The sequence below is a fragment of the Heteronotia binoei genome, chromosome 21 (genome assembly GCF_032191835.1).
Source record: "Heteronotia binoei isolate CCM8104 ecotype False Entrance Well chromosome 21, APGP_CSIRO_Hbin_v1, whole genome shotgun sequence".
Lineage (NCBI taxonomy): Eukaryota > Metazoa > Chordata > Lepidosauria > Squamata > Gekkonidae > Heteronotia > Heteronotia binoei.
In genome coordinates this window covers 158,153,704-158,174,541 of record NC_083243.1, presented here as the reverse complement: position 1 = coordinate 158,174,541, position 20,838 = coordinate 158,153,704, and the positions used below count along the sequence as shown (strand labels likewise).

At 43.4% G+C, this 20,838-nt stretch overlaps 1 protein-coding gene across 1 annotated transcript in view; it reads left to right on the top strand.

Annotated features, from left to right (window-relative positions):
* LOC132589218 (mucin-5B-like) overlaps window positions 1–20,838 on the top strand; it is an 89,122-nt gene that overhangs the window by 10,074 nt on the left and 58,210 nt on the right. The window contains exons 6-23 of the mRNA XM_060261904.1: window positions 142–251; window positions 911–1,124; window positions 3,889–4,014; window positions 5,543–5,660; window positions 5,940–6,078; window positions 7,857–7,967; window positions 11,112–11,181; window positions 12,139–12,276; window positions 12,383–12,547; window positions 13,521–13,615; window positions 14,588–14,714; window positions 15,086–15,341; window positions 15,744–15,790; window positions 16,275–16,280; window positions 16,399–16,499; window positions 18,731–18,882; window positions 20,361–20,499; window positions 20,596–20,709. Coding sequence (XP_060117887.1) covers window positions 142–251; window positions 911–1,124; window positions 3,889–4,014; window positions 5,543–5,660; window positions 5,940–6,078; window positions 7,857–7,967; window positions 11,112–11,181; window positions 12,139–12,276; window positions 12,383–12,547; window positions 13,521–13,615; window positions 14,588–14,714; window positions 15,086–15,341; window positions 15,744–15,790; window positions 16,275–16,280; window positions 16,399–16,499; window positions 18,731–18,882; window positions 20,361–20,499; window positions 20,596–20,709 — 2,228 coding nt within the window. The remainder of the gene's footprint in view (window positions 1–141; window positions 252–910; window positions 1,125–3,888; window positions 4,015–5,542; window positions 5,661–5,939; window positions 6,079–7,856; window positions 7,968–11,111; window positions 11,182–12,138; window positions 12,277–12,382; window positions 12,548–13,520; window positions 13,616–14,587; window positions 14,715–15,085; window positions 15,342–15,743; window positions 15,791–16,274; window positions 16,281–16,398; window positions 16,500–18,730; window positions 18,883–20,360; window positions 20,500–20,595; window positions 20,710–20,838) is intronic.

Here is a 20,838-nt window from a genome sequence, read left to right as displayed (position 1 = left end):
AGTGTGAGGAAGTGGGGGTTAGCAGCCCTATCAGACATTCCAAGAGCACCAGCTCCCTTCTAAGAGAATGCCTGAAAGGGAATATCTATAAGAGGTATTTCTCTATTATTCATTTGTGTCATATGGCTTTATTTGTGACAGATGCCAAGATAACCCCATTGCAGTTTGGGAACATGCAAAAGCTGAATGGGCCAACAGAAGATTGTGAGGATCCTACATCATCATCTCTGATAAGCTGTGCTAATGTTTCTGTAAGTATTTTTAAACTAATTGTGTTCATCTCATTTCCAAGAGTATACTTAGTACTTTTTTGGAAGGAAGGACGTAAGGGAGGAGGGAGGGAAGGAGGACCAATTTCCACCAATTCCCCCCCCCCACCTCATACTTGGAAGAACCTTGAGAAAAGGAGCCAGTACTGAGTGCTGGTGAGTACCATCACACGAAAAAGCCCTGAGTATAGTAGAATCTTAAGAAAGAGTTGCAAGATGTAAAAGTAAAGAAAAACCTTTTATGTGACAGCCACAGATAGTTTTGCCTGCTCAGGGTTGGGAAATACCTGAAGATTTTAGGGGTGTAGCCTAGGGAAGGGTGGTTGGGGAAGAGAGGGACTTCAGTGGGGTATAATGCCAGTGGGGTATAACCCACTTTCCATAGTTGCTATTTTCTCCAGGCGAACTGATCTCTGTTGCCTGCAGATCAGTTGTAATAGTGGGAGATCTCCAGCCGCCACTGGGCAACCCTATCCACAGAGGGCTGTTAGATTGTTAGGACCTTTGGGCAAGAACACGACTTGCTATGCTCCTTTGCTGAGGAAATTACCATCCAAAACACATATCAGCATTAAAATATGCTTTCTTAAAATTTCAGAATATGCTAGTTTAATAAAGTCTTTGTTTTCCTGTCCATCTAGAATGTTTGCCAAGAAATACTGATGGGCCCTGCATTCTCTGACTGTAATAATGTGGTGGATGTGGATGAATACATTAAAACTTGTGAGCAGGACTTGTGTTTCTGTAACCAAAATACAACATTTTCCTGTCTCTGCAACACTTTTACTGAATACTCCCGACAATGTGCTCATGCTGGTGGACACCCTCAGAACTGGAGAACCCCTGATTTATGCTGTAAGTATTTATCTAGTGTAATCCATACATGGTAACAGAGAAAAGGGTACTTAGTGGTGTTTAATCTTTGTTTACTTCAAGGGGACATCTGATATAGTTCTACATGGTATTTAATAATTGACCTGGAAGCATATGAATCAGAAGGTACCTGGAAAAGGAGAGTACACACAATGGGGTTTACTACTAGATCAATGTTAAACTGGAAGGAAGATACATTGGGTGAGATCACACTCAGAATTTGCCCCAGCGGTCTCTCAGCTTTGAAAAAGCCACTCCAGGAAGAGATGTGCTGGGCCATACTGCACCCAGAACAGCTCCCTGTCCACCACCCCTGACCCCCCCTCACCCACCCCGCTGCTGCTGCCAACCCCCGCCTGTGCTCCATTGCCCCCCTCTCAAAGTGTGGCACACCGCGGCTGGGCACTACCGGCTTAGATGTGGAGGGCACGATCTAAACCTTTGAAGGGCATGTGGAAGAAGGCTTCTCCCCCCTCCTTCCTGGAACCAGAAGTGAGAGGGAGCAAAGCCTTCTCCCGTGTGTGCTTCAAAGGTTTAGATCATGCGTCGCCCGCATCAAAGTTGGTAGGGCCCAACTGGGGGGGGGGAGTGAAGGGAAGGGAGGGAAGGGGTGAGCAGCAGCGGGGGAGGCAGGCAAACTAGGTGGTTGTGGTGGGCACCGGGAGGCAGGCGCCCAATTCGGTGCCCCCTCCTTCCATTGCCTTAGGCAACCACACTTAGAGGAGCATTCACAGTGCTCCTGTACCTCGGGGTGCATGCATGATGTGCTTTAACCATTCAGGTGGCCAGAAAATGCACCATGCGTGAACTTCAGCAGTTTACTACCGGGAAGCACCAGAAAAATGATGCCAGTACAGAGAGTTTATTTTGTTCTTGCTCCTGAGGGCCTGCCCTTCCCACAGTTGCCAGGTCATAGGCTTTGGTCTTCCAATTTTAGAGCATGTTTTCAGGGCCTCACAGTTAGCAAGCTGTAATTTCAGGGCCATCAGCTAATCTGGCATATTTGTACACTTGGCAGTTTCTTCTAAGAATTCTATGCATGCCTACTTGTAATGTCTACTGCATATTTAAATTGGAGATGGAAAGCAATAATCTGGTATTAACCAACCACATTTTGTTTAGTACATTATCAGTTCCCATTTCTTCTGCAATTTGTGTGTGTTGTTAGGGTTTCCATTCTCCAGGTGGTGACTGGAAAGTTCCTGCTATTACAAGTTATCTCCAGGAGACAGAGATCAGTTCACCTGGAGAAAATGGTTGCGTTGGACAGTGGACTTCATAGTGTTATATCGCATTAATGTCCCTCCCCTCCCAAAATCTTGCCTTCCTCAGGCTTCACCTCCAAAACCTCCAAGTATTTCCCAACCCTGAGCTGGCAACTTTATGAGTAATTTGCCCCTTCAAAGTAGAGTTATCAGGTCTCTCCAAGCAGCCTGTGGGGGAAGGGGGATGCACTTACCAGGAGCAGGGAATGGCCAGCATTTGCCTACATGACCCAGAAGTGATAAAGACATGTCAAGGGGGCGATGCTCTGGTTTTTGGGCAAAATTCTAAGACAGAATTAGTGTCTACCATAGAGTTTTTGCCAAAAAACCAGAGCATTGCCCCCAACATCCTCGATGTGCCTACATCACTTCCAGGTCATGTAGGCATGTTGAGGAAATGCCAAGGGTCCTCTCTTTGGAGGGAGTAATTCTCTCCACCAGTCAGCTGACTGGCAGCAGAGAGGTGGGGCCTGGCAGTGGGAGACCCTCACCTCCACCCAGAGGTCTGGCAACCCTATTTCAAAAGTACACAATTCTGAGTATACATATTCACAGATACTATATAGTACAATTCTTCGAGACTGGTGTAAGTAGTCCCATTAGAACTACCAATCAATATGATTACTAGCCTCAGCTCCATGACATCACAACACCCTCAGATTTTTGATGGTGAGAACCTGGCAACCCTAGTTCACATTCCCACTAACACCAAAGGGGAGAGAGAGGGGGACTAAACTGAAGTGCTCAAATCTAAATATAAAGGATTATAGACTAAAAAGAAAATATGGGATGGGCCCTTTGCAATCTTTGAACCTCTTCTGACTTACTACACAAGAGGTGGCCAACCAGCTATGACTGCCAGCTTGTTATTTCTGCTGCTTGCCAAAAACTGAAAAAAACAGGACACTTGGAGTTTTAAGCATATGCCAGGCCACATTAAGCATGTGGTGAGTCACAAGTTGTTAAGGCCTCCTTTACCAAAATGAGAAAGTTCCAAGAATTATTTTAAAATCTCTACTAAAGTAATAATCATTAGAAACTAGGCAGTGGGAGTCTAAAGGGCTAGGGGCATGTCAGTGTCACAACAGCATTGTGTCATTTTAGGGAGGAACCCTGTTGTTACACCCTGGCTTTCTAGGAAATTGCTGGGAATGACATCACTTCTGAGTTTTTCCCAAAAGTGGTGTGACACCATTGCACTCACAGCAACTTTTTTCCTTCATTTTTCTCCTACCAGACTAGCGGCAGGCAGCAAAGGTTGCTGGTTGCTGATATAGCGGAAGACCTGACAACCCTACTAGTGGCATATGGTTATACAACAAGACAGAGACCATTTGAGAGCCGCATTTACTGGACTATTCTGTCCAATAGGTGGAAGATTAACAGTACCATTCTACTAATGTATGATCAGCTTTATTTCTTTAGAAGACTAGGTAGCATATACCAAAGAACTAAATTTGTATCTATATCCACCCTTCTAGCAAAAACATGTCATTTCAACATGCAGTATAATGAATGCGGATCCCGTTGTGCTGACACTTGCACCAACTCTGAAAGATCTCAGCTGTGTGAAGACCACTGTTTGGATGGCTGCTTCTGTCCTGCAGGTAAGCGTTCATCTTTACTCTATACCCAAAAGACCAATCTGGTTCTTTAAAAGATTGCAGTGGCTGAAACATCCCACGTGCTCACTCTTGTTAAGTGTCATTGATCTTAATGGGACAAAATCCCTTTAAGGCAGGGGTGTCAAACTCATTTGTTATGAGGGCTGGATCCAACATAAATGTGACCTTGTCAGGCAGGGCAATGTGTGTGATAAAATGTAATGCCAGGTAGGCAGGCCCGGTGCTAGGGGAGCCTCTGCCCCTAGGCCGGACTGCGATTCTCCCCCCTGCCCATTATTTTAGCATGCGCAATGCACGCGCCAGTGACATCACAATGACATCACTGTCACCCCCCGACTTTGCCAAGGACTCCCGAGCATCGGGAGACCCTGGCAAAGTCTGGAAAGGCAGCAGGCTCCGCCCCCCCCCAGTAGGGAAGAGCCCCCAGTGCTGTTTGTAGTGCTGTTTGCAAATGCCCCCAGTGCCATTTGCAAATGCCCCCCTCCCTCAACCTTCTTGCACCTCTTTCCTCCAACCGAGTCTCGGGCGGGGAAAGAGCCAGTGCAGGACATCCTCTTTTCTCATGGGCTGCCTTTCCTGCAGGGGAGCCAGCCCAAGAGCAAAGCCGAGCCACCTCTTTCCTCCGCCTGAATCTCGGGCAGGGGAAAGAGCCGGCATGGGACCTCCTCTTCACTCTCAGGGTGCCTCTCCCGCAGGGGAGGCAGCCAGAGAGTGAAGCCAAGCCTCTTTCCTCCACCCAAGTCTCGGGCAGGGGAAAGAGCTGGCACAGGGCTCATCATCGCTCTTGGGCTGTCTTCCCTGCAGGAGAGGCAGCCCAGAAGCAAGGCCAAACTTCCTCTTTCTTCCACCCGAGTTTAGGGTGGGGGAAAGAGGCAGAGCTGTGCCAGTTGGTGTGTTGGAAGGGGGCCACCTACATGGCCTACTTCCATGAGCCGGGCCTGCAGGTAGGGGAGATATAAACTTTATAAAGGACACAGACAAACACACACACTCAGCCTAATCCACCTCACTGGCTTGTTGAGCCTCAGCCAACAGAAGGAAGAGAGGCTTGGCTCAGTAGCTCTGCTGTGCAATTGAGAAAGCCTGGCAAAGCTAGCTCTCCTTCCCTCACTTCCTCCTCAAGGGAGGAGCTTTGCTCTGTCACTCCTGTGTGATTGAGCAAGCCTGGCAAAGCAAGTTGTGATGCAGAAGGAAGCAGACAACAGTGAGTTGCTCTTGGGCCTGATAGGAGTCCTGCAGGGGTCTGATTTGGCCCCCAGGGCACATGTTTGACAGCTCTGCTTTATGGTTTCCACCATGCAGGCAGGAAGATCTCCTTCAGTTCAAATATTGAGCTTTAAAGATTAATTAAAGTATTAGGGCAAACTGCTTGTCTCTTGGGAAAGCAGAGCATATTTTACATCTGCTGCAAATCTTGCTGTGGGACTGACTCATGTAACCTACTATCATTTGCCATTTCTTCAGCTGTGTTAAATATTCATTATACTTGATATATTATTTATTCATTTAGGAACAGTATATGATGACATCAACAACTCTGGATGCATCCCGATTCAGGAGTGTTTCTGCATTTATAATGGCAAAGCCTACGCTCCAGGGACAACTTATTCAGACCACTGTCGGTCCTGGTAATCTACATCCTTTGATTGAATGAACTTGTATTTAGTACAACCTAAAATCTAGCCTTTATTCATCATTTCAACATTAAAATGTTGTGGTATTATTGCTAGAATTCTTCCTAAATTGCGGTGTTGACCCTATTCTTATGCTTAAAAAATATTTATTTTTGCATAAGATAACAGAAGATAGAATAAAAGAAGAACAATAGAAGCTAATGCCAGTGGGATTACCTTTCCTAAAAGCAGATGTGTCTTCACTTGTACTCCCTTTCTTCCCTCTCCTCCCAGTTCTTGCAGTGGAGGCCAGTGGAGCTGCACGGAGATGCCATGCCCAGGTATTTGCTCTGTAGAAGGTGGATCACACATCTCCACTTACGACGAAAAGCGTTATGACGTGCACGGAGACTGTACTTACGTTCTCTCTAAGGCAAGAAACCAAGATTTAATCTTAATAGATATTAGTAAAATATTTGTTTTCTCTACACTAAGTTCGTCTTACTGGGATTATAAAACCACAGCGATTGTTCCTGAAACAAATCCTTTGCTTTGGATATCACATCACCTAATTTTGTTCAGTTCCTGATACTAAGTTTTAAATATCTCTGATCCTCACTGCTTTGGCATCACTGTACCAGTTACCATGATGCATCAGTGTTCTTATAAATTTGTACAGAAGGAAGCTCACAAGAAACAGGGGAAAGTTCTTGTATCCAGGATTATTATCAATTTTACTCTAAATTAAATAGTCCACAGATATGTTGTGACAGAAGCACAGTCTTTGATATTTCTAACCATCAAAGAGAACTGTTTATTTACAAAAACAGTCTAGACAAGGCTTTTTTGTAGAAAAAGCCCAACAGGAACATTTGCATATAAGGCGACACCTCCTGACATCTCCATTGTTTCACAGGAGCTCCTTTGCATATTGGGCCACACCCCAAAGCTAGTCGAAACTGTGTTCCTGTGTATTCCTGCTCAAAAAAAGCCCTGAGTATAAAAGACTGGGGAAAAACAAACTAGTACAAATAGACATCTATTATTTCTCAGCTTTGATTTGGGACCTACCTTGTTCACAATGGAATCCTTTAGATCAGGGGCATCAAACATGCGGCCCAAGGGCCAAATCAGGCCCCCAGAGACTACTATCAGCCCCCCCCCCCCGAGCAACTAGCTCTTCTCTGCTTCCTTCTCCCTCTCTCTTGCTTCCTTCTGCATCTCAACTTGCTTTGCAAGGCTTGCTCAATCACGCAGGAGCTGCAGAGCAAAACCTTGATTTTCTCATTTGTTGAAGTTCCTCCCCCTCCTAGTCCCCTGGGGAAGGAGGGAAAGAGCCAGAGCTTCCTTTGCCCAGTTCCCTGGATACCACAGGAGAAATACAAAGAAAGCACCTTTCAAACCAACATGCTAATGTTTTAAGTATGTTTTATTTTATTTTAAGGTGTTTTTTGAAAAAAAATATTTAGTCATGTTTGTCTGCGTCCTTTAAAAGGTTTATATCTCTGTTACCTATTTTTAAATAGGTACACACATGGTCCGGCCCGATGTGGCCTGGTCCGACCCAAGAAGGTCTAATTTAGGTCAGATCCGGCCCTCATAACAAATGAGTTGGACACCCCTGCTTTAGATAATATATCAATAGCACTAGCAATTCCTGCAACAGCATAATTTGCTTAGTGATAATGCTGCAAAATTGCTGAAAAGTGCTGTAAGACACAGCACAGTATTTTCAAAAAGAATCACAGGGTCTTGCATGTAACACATTTACAATGGCACTGCTCTGTTAACCAAGTTATAAAAGAGAAAAACTATCAAGAAAATAAAAGCTTGTAGAAACTATTTAAAGAAATCAGAAGGATTCCCTGGTTTATTTTGTAAGATTCTTATTGCATTCAGCATTTAGGTATTTCAGTGTACAAAATTGTTTTAGAAAGTAAATGATGGAGATTAAAAGAAGAAATGACACAAGAACTCAAAATGGAACTTTCTATATAGTGATTAAAGGATTTCCATTTGAAAAAAAATCTATTTCAACAAATAAACTATAATCCCTACACAATAAACCAAGTCTTAGGTCTAAATTGCCTCCATACATTTTTTTTAAAAAGAGTTAGATTGTACCTCAGCAATAGTTTCTGAGCACAGTGTTTAATTCTAGGCTCTCGTAACAGGTTAAACACATGCTAATTAGGTTTCTTATCTCCCCAGGTCTGTGATGAAGAAACTTTTACTATTCTGGGTGAACTTCGAAAGTGTGGCCTAACAGACACTGAAACATGTTTAAAGATGGTAGCCCTCAGCATCAATGGAGGTCAAACTGTAAGTATTCAGTTGTTAACCAAACAACTGTAAGTATGCTGGGTAGAATTGTTTTATGCTTTGATTTATTCCAGGTTACATTTGGTTCGGTGGTATTCAATATATTCTGACATTTAGGTTTTGTAAATGTTCACTTTCATTATAAACTTTCACTGTCAGTGTTATTTTTTTTTAAAAAAATGTTGGGCCCAATGCTGTTGTTAACCTCTAGGTGGGCAATTGACTTCTCCAATAATTACAACTTATCTCCAGACTACGGAGACCAGTTCCTCTGGAGAAAAAAGGCAATTTTGGAAGGCAAAGTATGGTATACTGTAGATTATAGTTGAATTTTCCCCTACATGGGCACAGCTCCAAATCTCCAGGAGTTTCCCAGGCTAAAGGGACAGCCCAATCCTAACATACACGGTACCTGGCTGTGATGTAAGTTCGGTGCCGCTCGTTGAGTCCCTAAGGAGATTGCCACGCTCAGGCGTAGGGTGGGGGGAGAGAAGAGGCATAAGGTGGCTGCAGGTTGGGTAGCCACCATGGCAACCCCGTTGGAGCGTGTGGGCGAGGCGGACACGGGAGGAGGAGAGGGCCCACTCAGGCACCCCGGATTGGCGAGGCGCAGTGGCAGATGACAGTCAGGGGTGGGAAGAGGCAGTCCCGGAGAAGCTGCTCGCTTTCCCCATCCTGATAGTGACCTGAGCCAATCATGGCCAAATGGTCACAGTCAATGGAGAGAAGTCCCACCTATGTGGTGAGGGGAAAGGAGTACGGCTGGAGAGACAGAGAAGCCTGGTGTGCTGCCATGGTGGGGGCGGGGAAAGGGAAGAGGAAGTGTGGAGCTGCAGGATTGGCCAGTCCCATGGCCCCACCCACCATCAGAGACTTGTGCCAATGGCAAGCAGGCTAGAGAAGTCATGAGCCCCCCCCCCCCCAACACACACACACACCAGCCAAACACGGACAGGGAAAACATAGGGCAGGAGTCTGGAATTAGGGAAACCAGGCAAAATGTGTGTCCAGGAAAGAGGCTTGTCCAAGTCCCACAGTACAGTGCTGCCCAGCACAGACACAGAGTCTTACCGCCCCCGTTGGCAGCAGGACACAAAGTGCAAGGCACCAGCCAGGTGCCCAGCACATGCCCTCCCCTGCACTCCCCTCTGTTCCATGCCATGGTATGGGGGGGGGGGGAGAAGAACCTCTGGGCTCCCCTGTCCACTCTTTCACAGAGGTGACTCATAGATTCGGCTCCTCCCCTATGAAGCATAGGACCTTGCCCTCCCAGACATTCCCTTGGGAAACCCACTGGCAGAGGGAACACTTCACACAGCACATTTGGGAGGGGGTGGGGCAGAGGGAATGTGCAGCAGACACCACACACTTGAGACAAAGAGTGGCACATCTCAAACTTTATTGGTCAGGAACTGGGTGCAACACCTGGGACAGTCTTGCCGGGCATGAAGGGCATGAGGCTTCACTCTGAGAGGAGAGTGGAATCAGCTGATGGAGGAGAGGGGGGGAGGAAGCACCCCACACAGAAGACTCTCTGATGCATTCCCACCTGCAAAACAAAAACAGAGATCAAGAGCACCCAAAGGGGAGGCAGCTGCAGTGTGCACACGTGTTGTGCTGAGGGAATCTCTTAAAGGGACAATCCCTGACCCACCTCCCCACAGGCATCGAAGGAGCTTTCAGATTCCCCCTCCCTTGCCAGGGGTGGGAACGAGGCAGAGGACAGACTGAGGAGGGCCTCCATCAACATGCGGGGGCCGCGGCAAGTGTCCCCGCCTGGACTTGCAGCCTGGGTCCAGTGCCAAAGACGCTGTCACTGTGAACGAGGGGGGAGGCGAGTTTAGAGCACGCTCTCTTAGTGACTCTAAAATCACTAGCACATTAAAGGGACTAATTTTGTCTAGTTCCTCCTTCTCACCACAATCTCCATGTACATTTGTCCACAAAGGTCCCCCAACTCTCAGCATTAGTTTTCAGTGGTCACAGAGGAATGCTGGGGGAAGGCAGGGAAGATTTACCTCTACAAACTACCTCACAGTCAGAATTCAAAGGATTCAACTCATCAAGAAATTATCCTAGAAGTATTTCTTAATCTGCTTAATGGGTTAAGGAGACAATGGCATAATCAATTCATTCATAACATTCAATGTAAAACATGAGGGCAATTTCTACGAAAGATAATACAGAGGTGTCAAACATGTAGCCCAGGGGTCAAATCAGGCCCCTGGAGAGCTCCTATCAGGCCCAAGAGCAACTCACTGTCATCTGCTTCCTTCTGCATCACAACTTGCTTTACCAGGCTTGCTCAATCACACAGGAGCAACAGAGCAAAGCTCCTCCCTTGAGGAAGAAGTGAGGGAAGGAGAGCTAGCTTTGCTAGACCTTGGCCGTTTTCCCACTTACCTTACCCCGGAGCAACGTCCCTCTTCACCGCGCTGCGTCTGCGCGGATTTCACATAAACTGCTGCGCAGCACCAGGAAGAGCCGTGTAGTCCTGGGGCTTTTGCTTCGCAAATGTAAACCTGCTTTTTGGCGGTTTACATTTGCGACGCAAAAGCCCCGGGACTACGCGGCTCTTCCTGGTGCTGCGCAGCAGTTTGTGCGAAATCCGCGCAGACGCAGCGCGGTGAAGAGGGACGTCGCTCCGGGGTAAGGTAAGTGGGAAAACGGCCCTTCTCAACTATACAGCAGAGCTACTGAGCCAAGCCTCTCTTCTTTCTGTTGGCTGAGGCTTAACAAGCCAGTGAGGTGGATTAGACTGAGTGTGTGTGTTTGTCTGTGTCCTTTATGAAGTTTATATCTCCCCTACCTTGCAATACAATTTATCACACACATCATCTGGCCCGACAAGGTCACATTTTTGTCAGATCCAGCTCTCATAACAAATGAGTTCAACATCTCTGAGATAAGAGAATGAATGTAAAATAGGTCTTAAATGGTTGAGATAATGAGTTAACCAAACAATTCTTCATAAGGAGAAGTACGGACAAAAAGGCTAAGATTTTAAATCATAAAAGCAAACATTTCCCAATGGATTTTTCAGAATTGAAGTTAGGATATCAACTTTCTACTTTGACCAGTGGATGGCTTGATTACGTGATTTATTGTCATACTAATTATCACACCTTTGCTCTTTTTCACTAGACCATTGTGGTGAAACCTGATGGTGCTGTCTTTGTCAATTGGATCTACACTCAGCTGCCTATCTCAGTAGGTATGTTGCACATAAGAAACCTCTGGCTTGCAGTGCAGCCTTAAACATTTCAAAGAAGAATTGAGCATAATGGTTGTTTTCCTACAAGTAGTAAGATTATATTTTATAGTTACTGTTTATTTTCCCCAACAACACTGTCTCTTCTGGGGAAGAAAAAAGAGTCTGGTACAGAATTATTCATAATATGTTACAGTTTTGATGTTCATTTCAGTGCAAATTCACATGAGCAAAATGCCATATTATGAATATGAAGTGAGCATTATCTTTGCAATATTTGGTGTGCTTATATCACTGCAGGTCATTGTTACTGGGGATATGTTAATATAGCAAAATTGCACAATCATAACATTGTGGTTCTGCTTGCAGTAAATAAACTCCAAAGTATATTGCTAAAAGGTAGAACTTACATTCATTGAGGTAGATTCAATTCACATCCTTATTGCAGTCAAAAGGAGAGAGAGCATTGCCTGATCTAAAGAATACTGTTCCCTTTTACAAGTGGCCAGCTGCATCAGATGTGTGCAAGTAAGACTGCATTGCTTCAACAGGAGAGACCTGTAGATTCATCTTTCTCCTTGCAAAGCCAGAAGGAGAAAGGGAGGGAGAGGAGAAAAAGGCAGGCAGACACAGGACACTGGAAGAGAAGAAAGAGATTTCCTCAGTTTAAGATAAAGAGAAGCCCTCTTATTCATTGAGAGGATAACACCTTTACTAAAACAATTGGAAGTGGGTCAGGGATTGGGCACATGTTAGAAGTAATTAAACAACTATTCCAGCATGTCTCAGACTTTGGACATATCCACTCATCTTACACACATCCACTCAACCAATATTCTTAACATGCCAGTTTTGTTAATTGGTGTTTTCAGAGATTTTACTCCTCCTATTCTGAAGAATTAATGATGGATATAGCCTTGTATCTCATGGGAATGGTTCCACTGTATTCTTTATTCACAGCTAATGTAACCATCTTCAAACCTTCATCTTTCTTCATCATTGTTGAAGCAAACATTGGCCTTCAGCTGGAGATCCAGCTCATACCCATCATGCAACTCTTTGTTCATTTGGATCCCTCTTTTAAAGGGAAGACTTGTGGTAAGAAGTATTTTAAAAATAGAAACGGTGACATGTTTAACTATGGAGTGCCGTTAGCAATTTCCTGAACAATTCAAACTCTTTGGTGGGTTCCCCTCCCCCCCAGGTCTCTGTGGAAACTTTGACAGCCGTCAGACAGATGACTTCAAAGCCATAAGTGGTGTGGTGGAAGGAACAGCACCTGCATTTGCTAACACCTGGAAAACTCAAGCTATATGTCCCAACATCAAGCAGAATTTTGAGGATCCTTGCTCACTTAGCATTGAGAATGGTAGGAGCAGTTTAAGAATTACAAACAAGACACACAAATAAATAAATAAATAAATATTTCTACACTGTAATCCTAGATTCTGCTTTTCTAGCTCATGAAAACATTTGATAATTTTCTTTTTAAAAAGAACTGTTAACTGAAAACAATAGTAATAAATGCTTCAAATAAATATCCTGTAGCTATAAATCCAAACAACCATACTTAAATTGATCAGAATAAAAGCCATTATGCATCACTAATTCTCTGTTGGATTGTGGGTAGTAAGTTTAGCAGTTGATTTAGAAATTGTCAACATTGTATGGAACTGCATGACCCTGTAATATATTAGTATATATTAGTATATATACTAATATATTAGTATATGTGTAGCATGTATATCTCCAAGATCTTGGATAATTCGCTTCTTGATACATGGCTTGGGCAGCTTTAGCAAATATTGCACTGTCAAACAAGCATTATTGTAATAACAACAAGGTGATAGCCATATGAATGGAAGGAGATCTTTCCCTCTTTCACCTTCCCTCCAATGGCCTCATTTGTGCCCCAAAAAACCTGTCCAGAGAATCAAAGGAACCCTTGTAAACAGAATGCACCATGGCTCTGAAGGCTGAAGAAGAAGGGGTACCTGGGTGAAATTGGCCTCCTTGCTTTTCGTATAGGCTTGACTCAAGGCAAAAAGGAGATAATTTCACTCAATTCTGCTTCCTCACTCCTGCCTTCTATGCTACAGTGCACTTTTCTTTCTATGGCCCCTGAGCCACCAACAGAAGATTTGATGAACACATGATCATGAGTGGGGTGGGGGGGCTGCTAGGGGAAGGTAAGAAAGATCCACATATTCTTCTATTCACATAAATCTGAATACAACCCATAATTTCAGAGATGTGACAGGAGATACAAGTTGTGCTAAATGCAGCCCCGTGCACCTAAAGCAATGGTCAAAGTGATATGCATCCGTTTCTTCTCTTTTTAGAAAAATATGCCCATCACTGGTGTGGATTACTGACTGACTCTGAAGGCCCTTTTGCCAAATGCCATCCTTCAGTAAATCCAGCTGCTTCTTACAAGGTACTTTGGTAACAAATATGAACCAGCAACAGTTATGTCTCCGACATGGGCTGAAGCCAAACACACTGTCCTGGCCCTTTAAGCTACTTGGATGGTGTGCTGCTTGAAATCCATGTGTAAGCTCTCTGATTGGTGAATAATGTAGTCTGAAAATGAAATCCCATTACATGGGGCTGCCTCTGTGTTGAACCCGGAAGCTGCAGCTGGTGCAGAACGTGGCGGCTAGGCTGCTACTAGGACTCCCGAAGTGGGAGCACATACAACCAGGGCTGCGCGAACTGCACTGGCTGCCAGTTACATACCGGGTTCACTATGAAGTGCTGGTTATTACCTTTAAAGCCCTATATGGTCGAGGACCTGCCTACCTGAGGGACTGTCTTTCCCCATACAAGCCCCAGAGAGCACTGAGGTCAGCAGGGAAGAACAAGCTGACTATCCCCGGGCCAAAGGAGGCGAAATTGCAGAACACCCGCACACGGGCCTTCTCCATTGCAGCTCCACGCCTATGGAACCAGCTCCCAGAAGAGGTGCAGGCCCTGCGGAGTCTTGACCAATTCCTCAGGGCCTGCAAGACCATCCTTTTTAGGTTGGCCTTTGCGGACTGCTGAGTAAGGATCGCTGAACTGATGGATCCGCCTAAGTGACTTCTGCCTCAGTGATCTTCGCCATTATGCTGACAGAATAGCACCAGGAATACCACTGTCACTGTTAAATTATGTTAAATTACGTTAAATGTGACTTAGAATGGTTTTAAGATAATGTTGGTTTTAAAGTTTTTGTATAACTATTGTATGAATATGTTGTTAGCTGCCCTGAGCCTGCCTAGGCGGGGAGGGCGGGATATAAATAAAATTTTATTATTATTATTATTATTAGTGAAGAAACTGAGACAAGCTAGAAAAAGCTTAAAAGGAAATGGTTTTGAATACATAGCTGGATAAATTTTAATAATTGTTCTTTGCCGTTTCCTAGAACTGCATGTTTGACACCTGCAACTGTGAGAGAAGCGAGGACTGCATGTGTGCTGCCCTCTCTGCCTATGTCAGAGCCTGTGCAGCCAAAGGAGTTGAACTTCCTGGATGGAGGACTGATGTTTGTTGTAAGTGATCTGAGCAACCATTCCAGAAATGAAATGAAATAACTTTCTTGCCAATGAACTCTACCAGTTTCTAATCCCCCGTGTCATAAAAAAAAATGAGAAAATTAAATGTTGTACTATATTTTGCTTAATTGTTTTCATGTTTATATCCCCTGTGGGCTGGATCCAAAGATTTTATTCTTTTGACTGGAGCCTTGAGCTGGTGGAAGGAACTTTCCAGCAGCATATGAGGCATTTGGACAGCAGAAGGCTACCTGCATCCAGGAAAGCTCCCCTGCTATCAGAATGGAAATTTTGAGCCAACCCATGATGGGGTTTTTACCTAATTAACAAACCGCTGATGCCATTTTCTTTTGTTTTCCTCCTTCAAGCTAAATACATGACTTCATGCCCCAAATCCCTGAGTTACAGCTATTCCATCAATTCCTGCCAACCTACCTGTAGATCCCTAAGTGAACCAGATGTTACCTGTAACATCAGATTTGTCCCACTTGATGGATGTAAATGTACAAATGGAACCTACATGGATGACAGTGGAAAATGTGTGCCTGCCAATAGTTGTCCCTGCTATTACCGAGGAACAGCTATACTACCTAATGAAGTTCTCCATGAAGGCGGTGTTGTCTGGTAAGAAGATTCAGATTTTTAGCCTAAATTTTATTATTATCTCAATAGGTACCTTTTGACTGTCACTGTCTTTCACATTTCCATTTAATTCACATATATCTAGGTGACTGTATTTACCATTTTCCTTAACTGTAGAAACTAAAGTGCCTAAATAAGTAAAGTAACATGATTTTGAAATGACTTAAATGTCAATGGCAAGCACAGTTGAATTTTCACACTAATTATTCCTAACTTTTTGCCTGAGTTACATAAAATACCCCTGGTTACTGGGCTCTTTGTTCTGATTTTCAAGATGATATTATGGAGATGCAATTTAAAGGCCCAGTGTTCTGACGCACAGGAAGTCAATCTAGTCAATTTTTAAGTGATATAAATTCCATATGTTTGTCTTTATGTATATAGCACTTGTGCTCAAGGAAAGCTGAACTGCATTGGAGATGAGAACCTAGGTAAGTAATGGGGGGAGACCCTGCATTTACTATCCAGGTGTTGTTTTGCTTTGAGCAAGTTCAGTCATGGCTACAACAAAATGAACTTGAAGGATACAAGAATGTCAGTAGAACCTGTGGGGTGGTTAATACTAATGCTTTAAACTTGTGCTTAGTTATCTGTAAGCCATTGAACAAAGCGGAACTTAGTTTGAGTAAAGAAGCATATGATTTGGCTACAAATTGTTATTTCTTCAAATATGCATTTGCAGGCAGGGTAGACAACTCTCCCCCACACAAGTAGCAAAATTATTGTATTGACACTAGAAGGCCATATACAGCTATAATTTGTAGAAAAGGCCCAGCAGGAACTCATTTGCATATTAGGCCACACCCCCTGATGCCAAGCCAGCCGAAACTGCGTTCCTGTGCATTCCTGCTCCCCCCAAAAAAACAAGCCCTGGCCATATATAAGAAAAGATGCAAATTGGCATCGACTTCATAGCACCCTGTTAAGAATGGTTCAAGAAACCACATCACAGCTCAAACTCCTTCTCCTCATTCTCACGCTCTCTGGCATCCCTGCCTGTACTTACATCTATTCCACTCTCTCTCTGTTTCTATGCTAGTGTGTACTGCTCCCATGGTCTACTTTGACTGCAAAAATGCCACCACAGGGAGCACTGGAGCTGAATGTCAGAAGAGCTGTCAGACACTAGATATGCAGTGTGTAAGTATGCAGCAGCTAGTGCAACGTAATTGCTAGGCTGTGAATCATTGCTGCCATTAACTAATTTAAAAACCTACTCTTTTCTTAACCTCAGCTATTTCTCATCTGCATGTAATATAATACTGCTGCTCTATCTTACAGGATTTGTGTAAGGATTCTAAGATTTTTGTGAGAAATGAGCACTATAAAACTGTAAATGCTACATAATGACAATATTTAATTTGAGTTCATAAAGATATAGGCTTAGATCCCCCAAAGGATTTCCACGGTCAGAGTGCACCTTTCTTGCCTTCTTATACCTGCAGCTGCTTGAAATGCCGCCCCCTCCCCCAAATCCTGTTCCTAGGGAATCTCAGGAACAAGATGGGGGATGGGGGGTAGGCTGCGTCAAGAAAGGGAGAAAATTACTAAGTAACTACTCTTTATGAGAGACCCAGTGGCGCCAGCTTAGAACTATGCACATAAACCAATAGCGCCACCTGTTTTTAAAACGTGTGGTTTTAAACTGTTTTAATTATTTATTAAGAAGCCCCTTGGTGCAGAGTGGTAAGCTGCAGTACTGCAGTCCAAGCTCTGCTCACAAACTGAGTTCAATCTCAGCAGAAGCTAGGTTCAGGTAGCCGGCTCAAGGTTGACTCAGCCTTCCATCCTTCCGAGGTTGGTAAAATGAGTACCCAGCTTGCTGGGGGTAAAACGTTAGATGACTGTAAAAAGTCTGCAGTGAAAACGTTGTGATGCGACATCACCCCAGAGTCAGAAATGACTGGTGCTTGCACAGGGGACTACCTTTACCTTTTAAAATTGTTTAATAATGTTGTACAGATGTGTTTTAATATATAAATTGATATAATATAATAATAAATTGACATAAGTACAAATCTTTCCACCTGTGGAAAATCTTTGAGGGATCTAAGCTATAGGATGAAAGGATTTTGATTCACACAGGTAGTATGTTTAACCAAAGGGAAATGCAAGCCCTACTAATCTTTTTTAAATAACACATTGATTCCAGGCTGGAGAAGTCAGTTCTTTTTCTGTATGCAACAATTTCTCAGAACACACTACAGAGCACAACTGTTCATTGCCTGTTTTGCAACTAGCATTTAATTGTATCTCTCTCCTTTTTAAAATGGAAAATATGTTCCCTTTAGTGCCCACTAACAAAGCAGAAGTAAAGGAAATGTCCAGCATTAGAATGGACTGACCATGTAAACTCACTTATGTAGTGACTGAAAAACATCATATGTTGTTCTGTTGGCTGTGGAATGCCAGTTATATGTACATAGGTTTTTTCAAACAGTCACCGCCCCCTCCTTTGCCCCCCCCCCCCCCGCCACCTAGGAAACTACTTTTGAAATTGAGGGTAGGTGGAATTTCAGAAGCAGAATTTAACAGGAGAGCTATTCAAAGACCAAGCCAAAAATCCTTCTGGGCATACCTAAACTCTTTGATATGTCTAAACTAGCCCTTTGGAGCTTGCCTATCAATTTGCCTAACAATAGTTTGAGGACATAAACAGCTGGTTAAGAAAGCTGTCCTACTAAGGTCTGTTTGAAGGTATTCTTTCATGAAAGTGTTCTTAAGATCGCCATATATGAATCAGGATGTTTGCTGATACCTAATACAGAGGATAAGTACATCAAAATATACATTTTTGTTATTTTGAGGTCTGGAAGCTGGTGCCATATGGATTGCTTTCTAATTATTGATTAGCATTGCAATCGTGTGCACACCTGACAGTAATCCCACACAACATTGGATTAACTTCAGAGCAAATGTGCACTGGATAGTACTGAAAAATTGCAATCCTAGGAACATGGTTCTGAAATTAAGCCCTGTTGAATAAAACAGGACTTATGTTTGAGTTGACCTGCTTACAATTGATCCTTAAGTGTGCTACATGAATAAGCAGTCAATCTGTTGAGCTAGCACTGGTTTATACTGAGTTGTTCCATTCACTTCAATATTAAGGAACACTTGCACATACTTGCACTGCAGTCACTGGTCCAGTCTTTCTTTGTTCAGAACGCTGTGCATGCACTGGATTCCTGTAAATGAACTGGAGTTCCTGAATATGCACTGAAGTGCTGCATCAAGTGATAATTCACTCAGAAGCAAAGTTTTCATTCTGCTGAATTCTCCCAATGCACAGCCGTGTTTTAACTAGAGAAAGAAGCAGATTCTAGGACTATTGGTGTCATTCTCTTCTGTGTTCTTCTTGTCTTTTATAGTACAGCACACAGTGTATGTCTGGCTGCATGTGCCCTGCTGGCCTAGTGTCAGATGGCAAAGGTAACTGCATTGCTATGGAAGAGTGTCCATGTATTCACAATGATGCCACTTATAATCCAGGAGAAAAGATCAAAGTTGACTGTAACACATGGTAAGTATTTGATAAAGACTAAGTGTGCCTCTTGTTGCTTTCACCTTACCCATTGCAAAGATGGCCAGCATTATGAAGAAAGATTATCTAGTTGAACTATGGGATGGCATGGAGACTGTTTAACATATTACATTGTAAGTGTACAGTTAATCTTTTTCAGTAGACACTTACACATATAATGTGGATACAAGCGTGTATATATCATACAGGTATCTGCCATGAAAACATTGTGAAAGCAACATCACCCCAGAGTCGAAAACGACTGGTGCTTGCACAGGGGGACTACCTTTACCTTTTATCCTCATCAGACAGTCATGATTGGCAACTGTTCTCTGCTGAGAGTACATATATATAATCGTTAATTCCAATTTCTGCCATACAATATGTAAAATGGCCTTATCATTTCAGGGTACGTCAGAAAAGTATTTTTCAGAGATATTTGGCTTTTAGCTCTTTTACGGTATATGGGCCCTGAATCTGCAATATGCTGTAGTGGCCAAAAATGTATATTTAAGAAACCATATGATTTAATTATATATCTCTGGTTTTGTGACTTTTCATAAATGTCTCATTTGTGGTTTCCCTGGCTGTTCCCTAGGGTGTCTTTCAGACTTCCCAAACAAAACAAAGGTTTGTTTGTGATGGGCACAAACCTGGCTTGTTACCACACTTGCGTACTCTGTACTCCCCTTACACAGAGTACAATCAAAGGCTTTCAATTTCAGTTTCAAAATCCTTTAATCACATTCTTATTCACCATGACATTCAAATGTGGGAACCTGTGCACATTAATGTTTGTTTTCTTCACACAAACCACTCTTCCCCTTACCCTTTCTCCCACAAGCAAAAGAGTCACTTCACAATGTTGGAATAATTAAGGCCAAAGGTCTGGCTCATTCAGAAAAGTCCCAAATGCATATATATATATTACACATATTATTGATATATGTTAGAACTTTTGCTTTGTACTGCTAACAGGGAGTTTGGCTCTGGTAGGGGGAGATGTGCTTCTTCTTAAACCATTGCCTGGGCAACTGCAAAGGTGAAAAGTTTATGCAAGGGAGAGTTTGCTAGGGTGGGAAGCGTTATCTATCTAGCTGGGCAGAAGAGGCCCTAGCCAATTAAGCAAAATGAGGTAATGTGCTCAGTACCTGTCTGTGCTGTCATGTAAGGAAGGGGGGGGGGGGAATGCTGTTGCGTTGCGCTCGGGAGTAGCTCTAGATTGTGAATCCTGCTGGCCGGTTTGGTCACAGGAGCAGGAAAAGGGGAAGGGGGAAATGCTTTTAAAAACAGCAGCTTATGCTGAGAAGACAGAGAGAGAGAGAGCCTGATATCTCTTTCTCTCCCATTTGCAAATGTACAAATAAACCTTGGATTTTTGAGCAAAGAAGTCTCTGCCTAGTAAAATTGTTGAGGTTCAAGGGCTGCTAGCCCCAAAACCGGTTAACAACAATGCTATTTTTCCTGCATATTTTTAGCATATGTCAGAACAGGATGTGGAAATGCACCAAGAACAAGTGCCTAGGTACCTGTGCCGTTTATGGAGATGGGCATTACATCACGTTTGATGACAAGCGATACAATTTCAATGGACAATGTGAATACACTCTGGTTCAGGTATCAAATAATTGTCTTGGAATTATTAATGTAGAAATAACCTGTGTCTTCAATGCAGAGAAATAATTTATTTCATCCTTTTATCCACCTGCTTAGGATCACTGTGGACAGAACAGCTCAACCCCAGGGACATTCCGAGTCATCACCGAAAACATTCCTTGTGGCTCAACTGGAACCACTTGCTCAAAATCTATTAAAGTCTTCTTAGAAGTGAGTCTCATTGCTGGTGCTTTTATGAAACAGTAGCAGCAGTAAGGGTTGCAAGGGAAAGTTATAGATAGGTGTATTTTGGCACTTGTAGACGTTATTACCATTAGTTGCTAAGTGATTTTCATATAA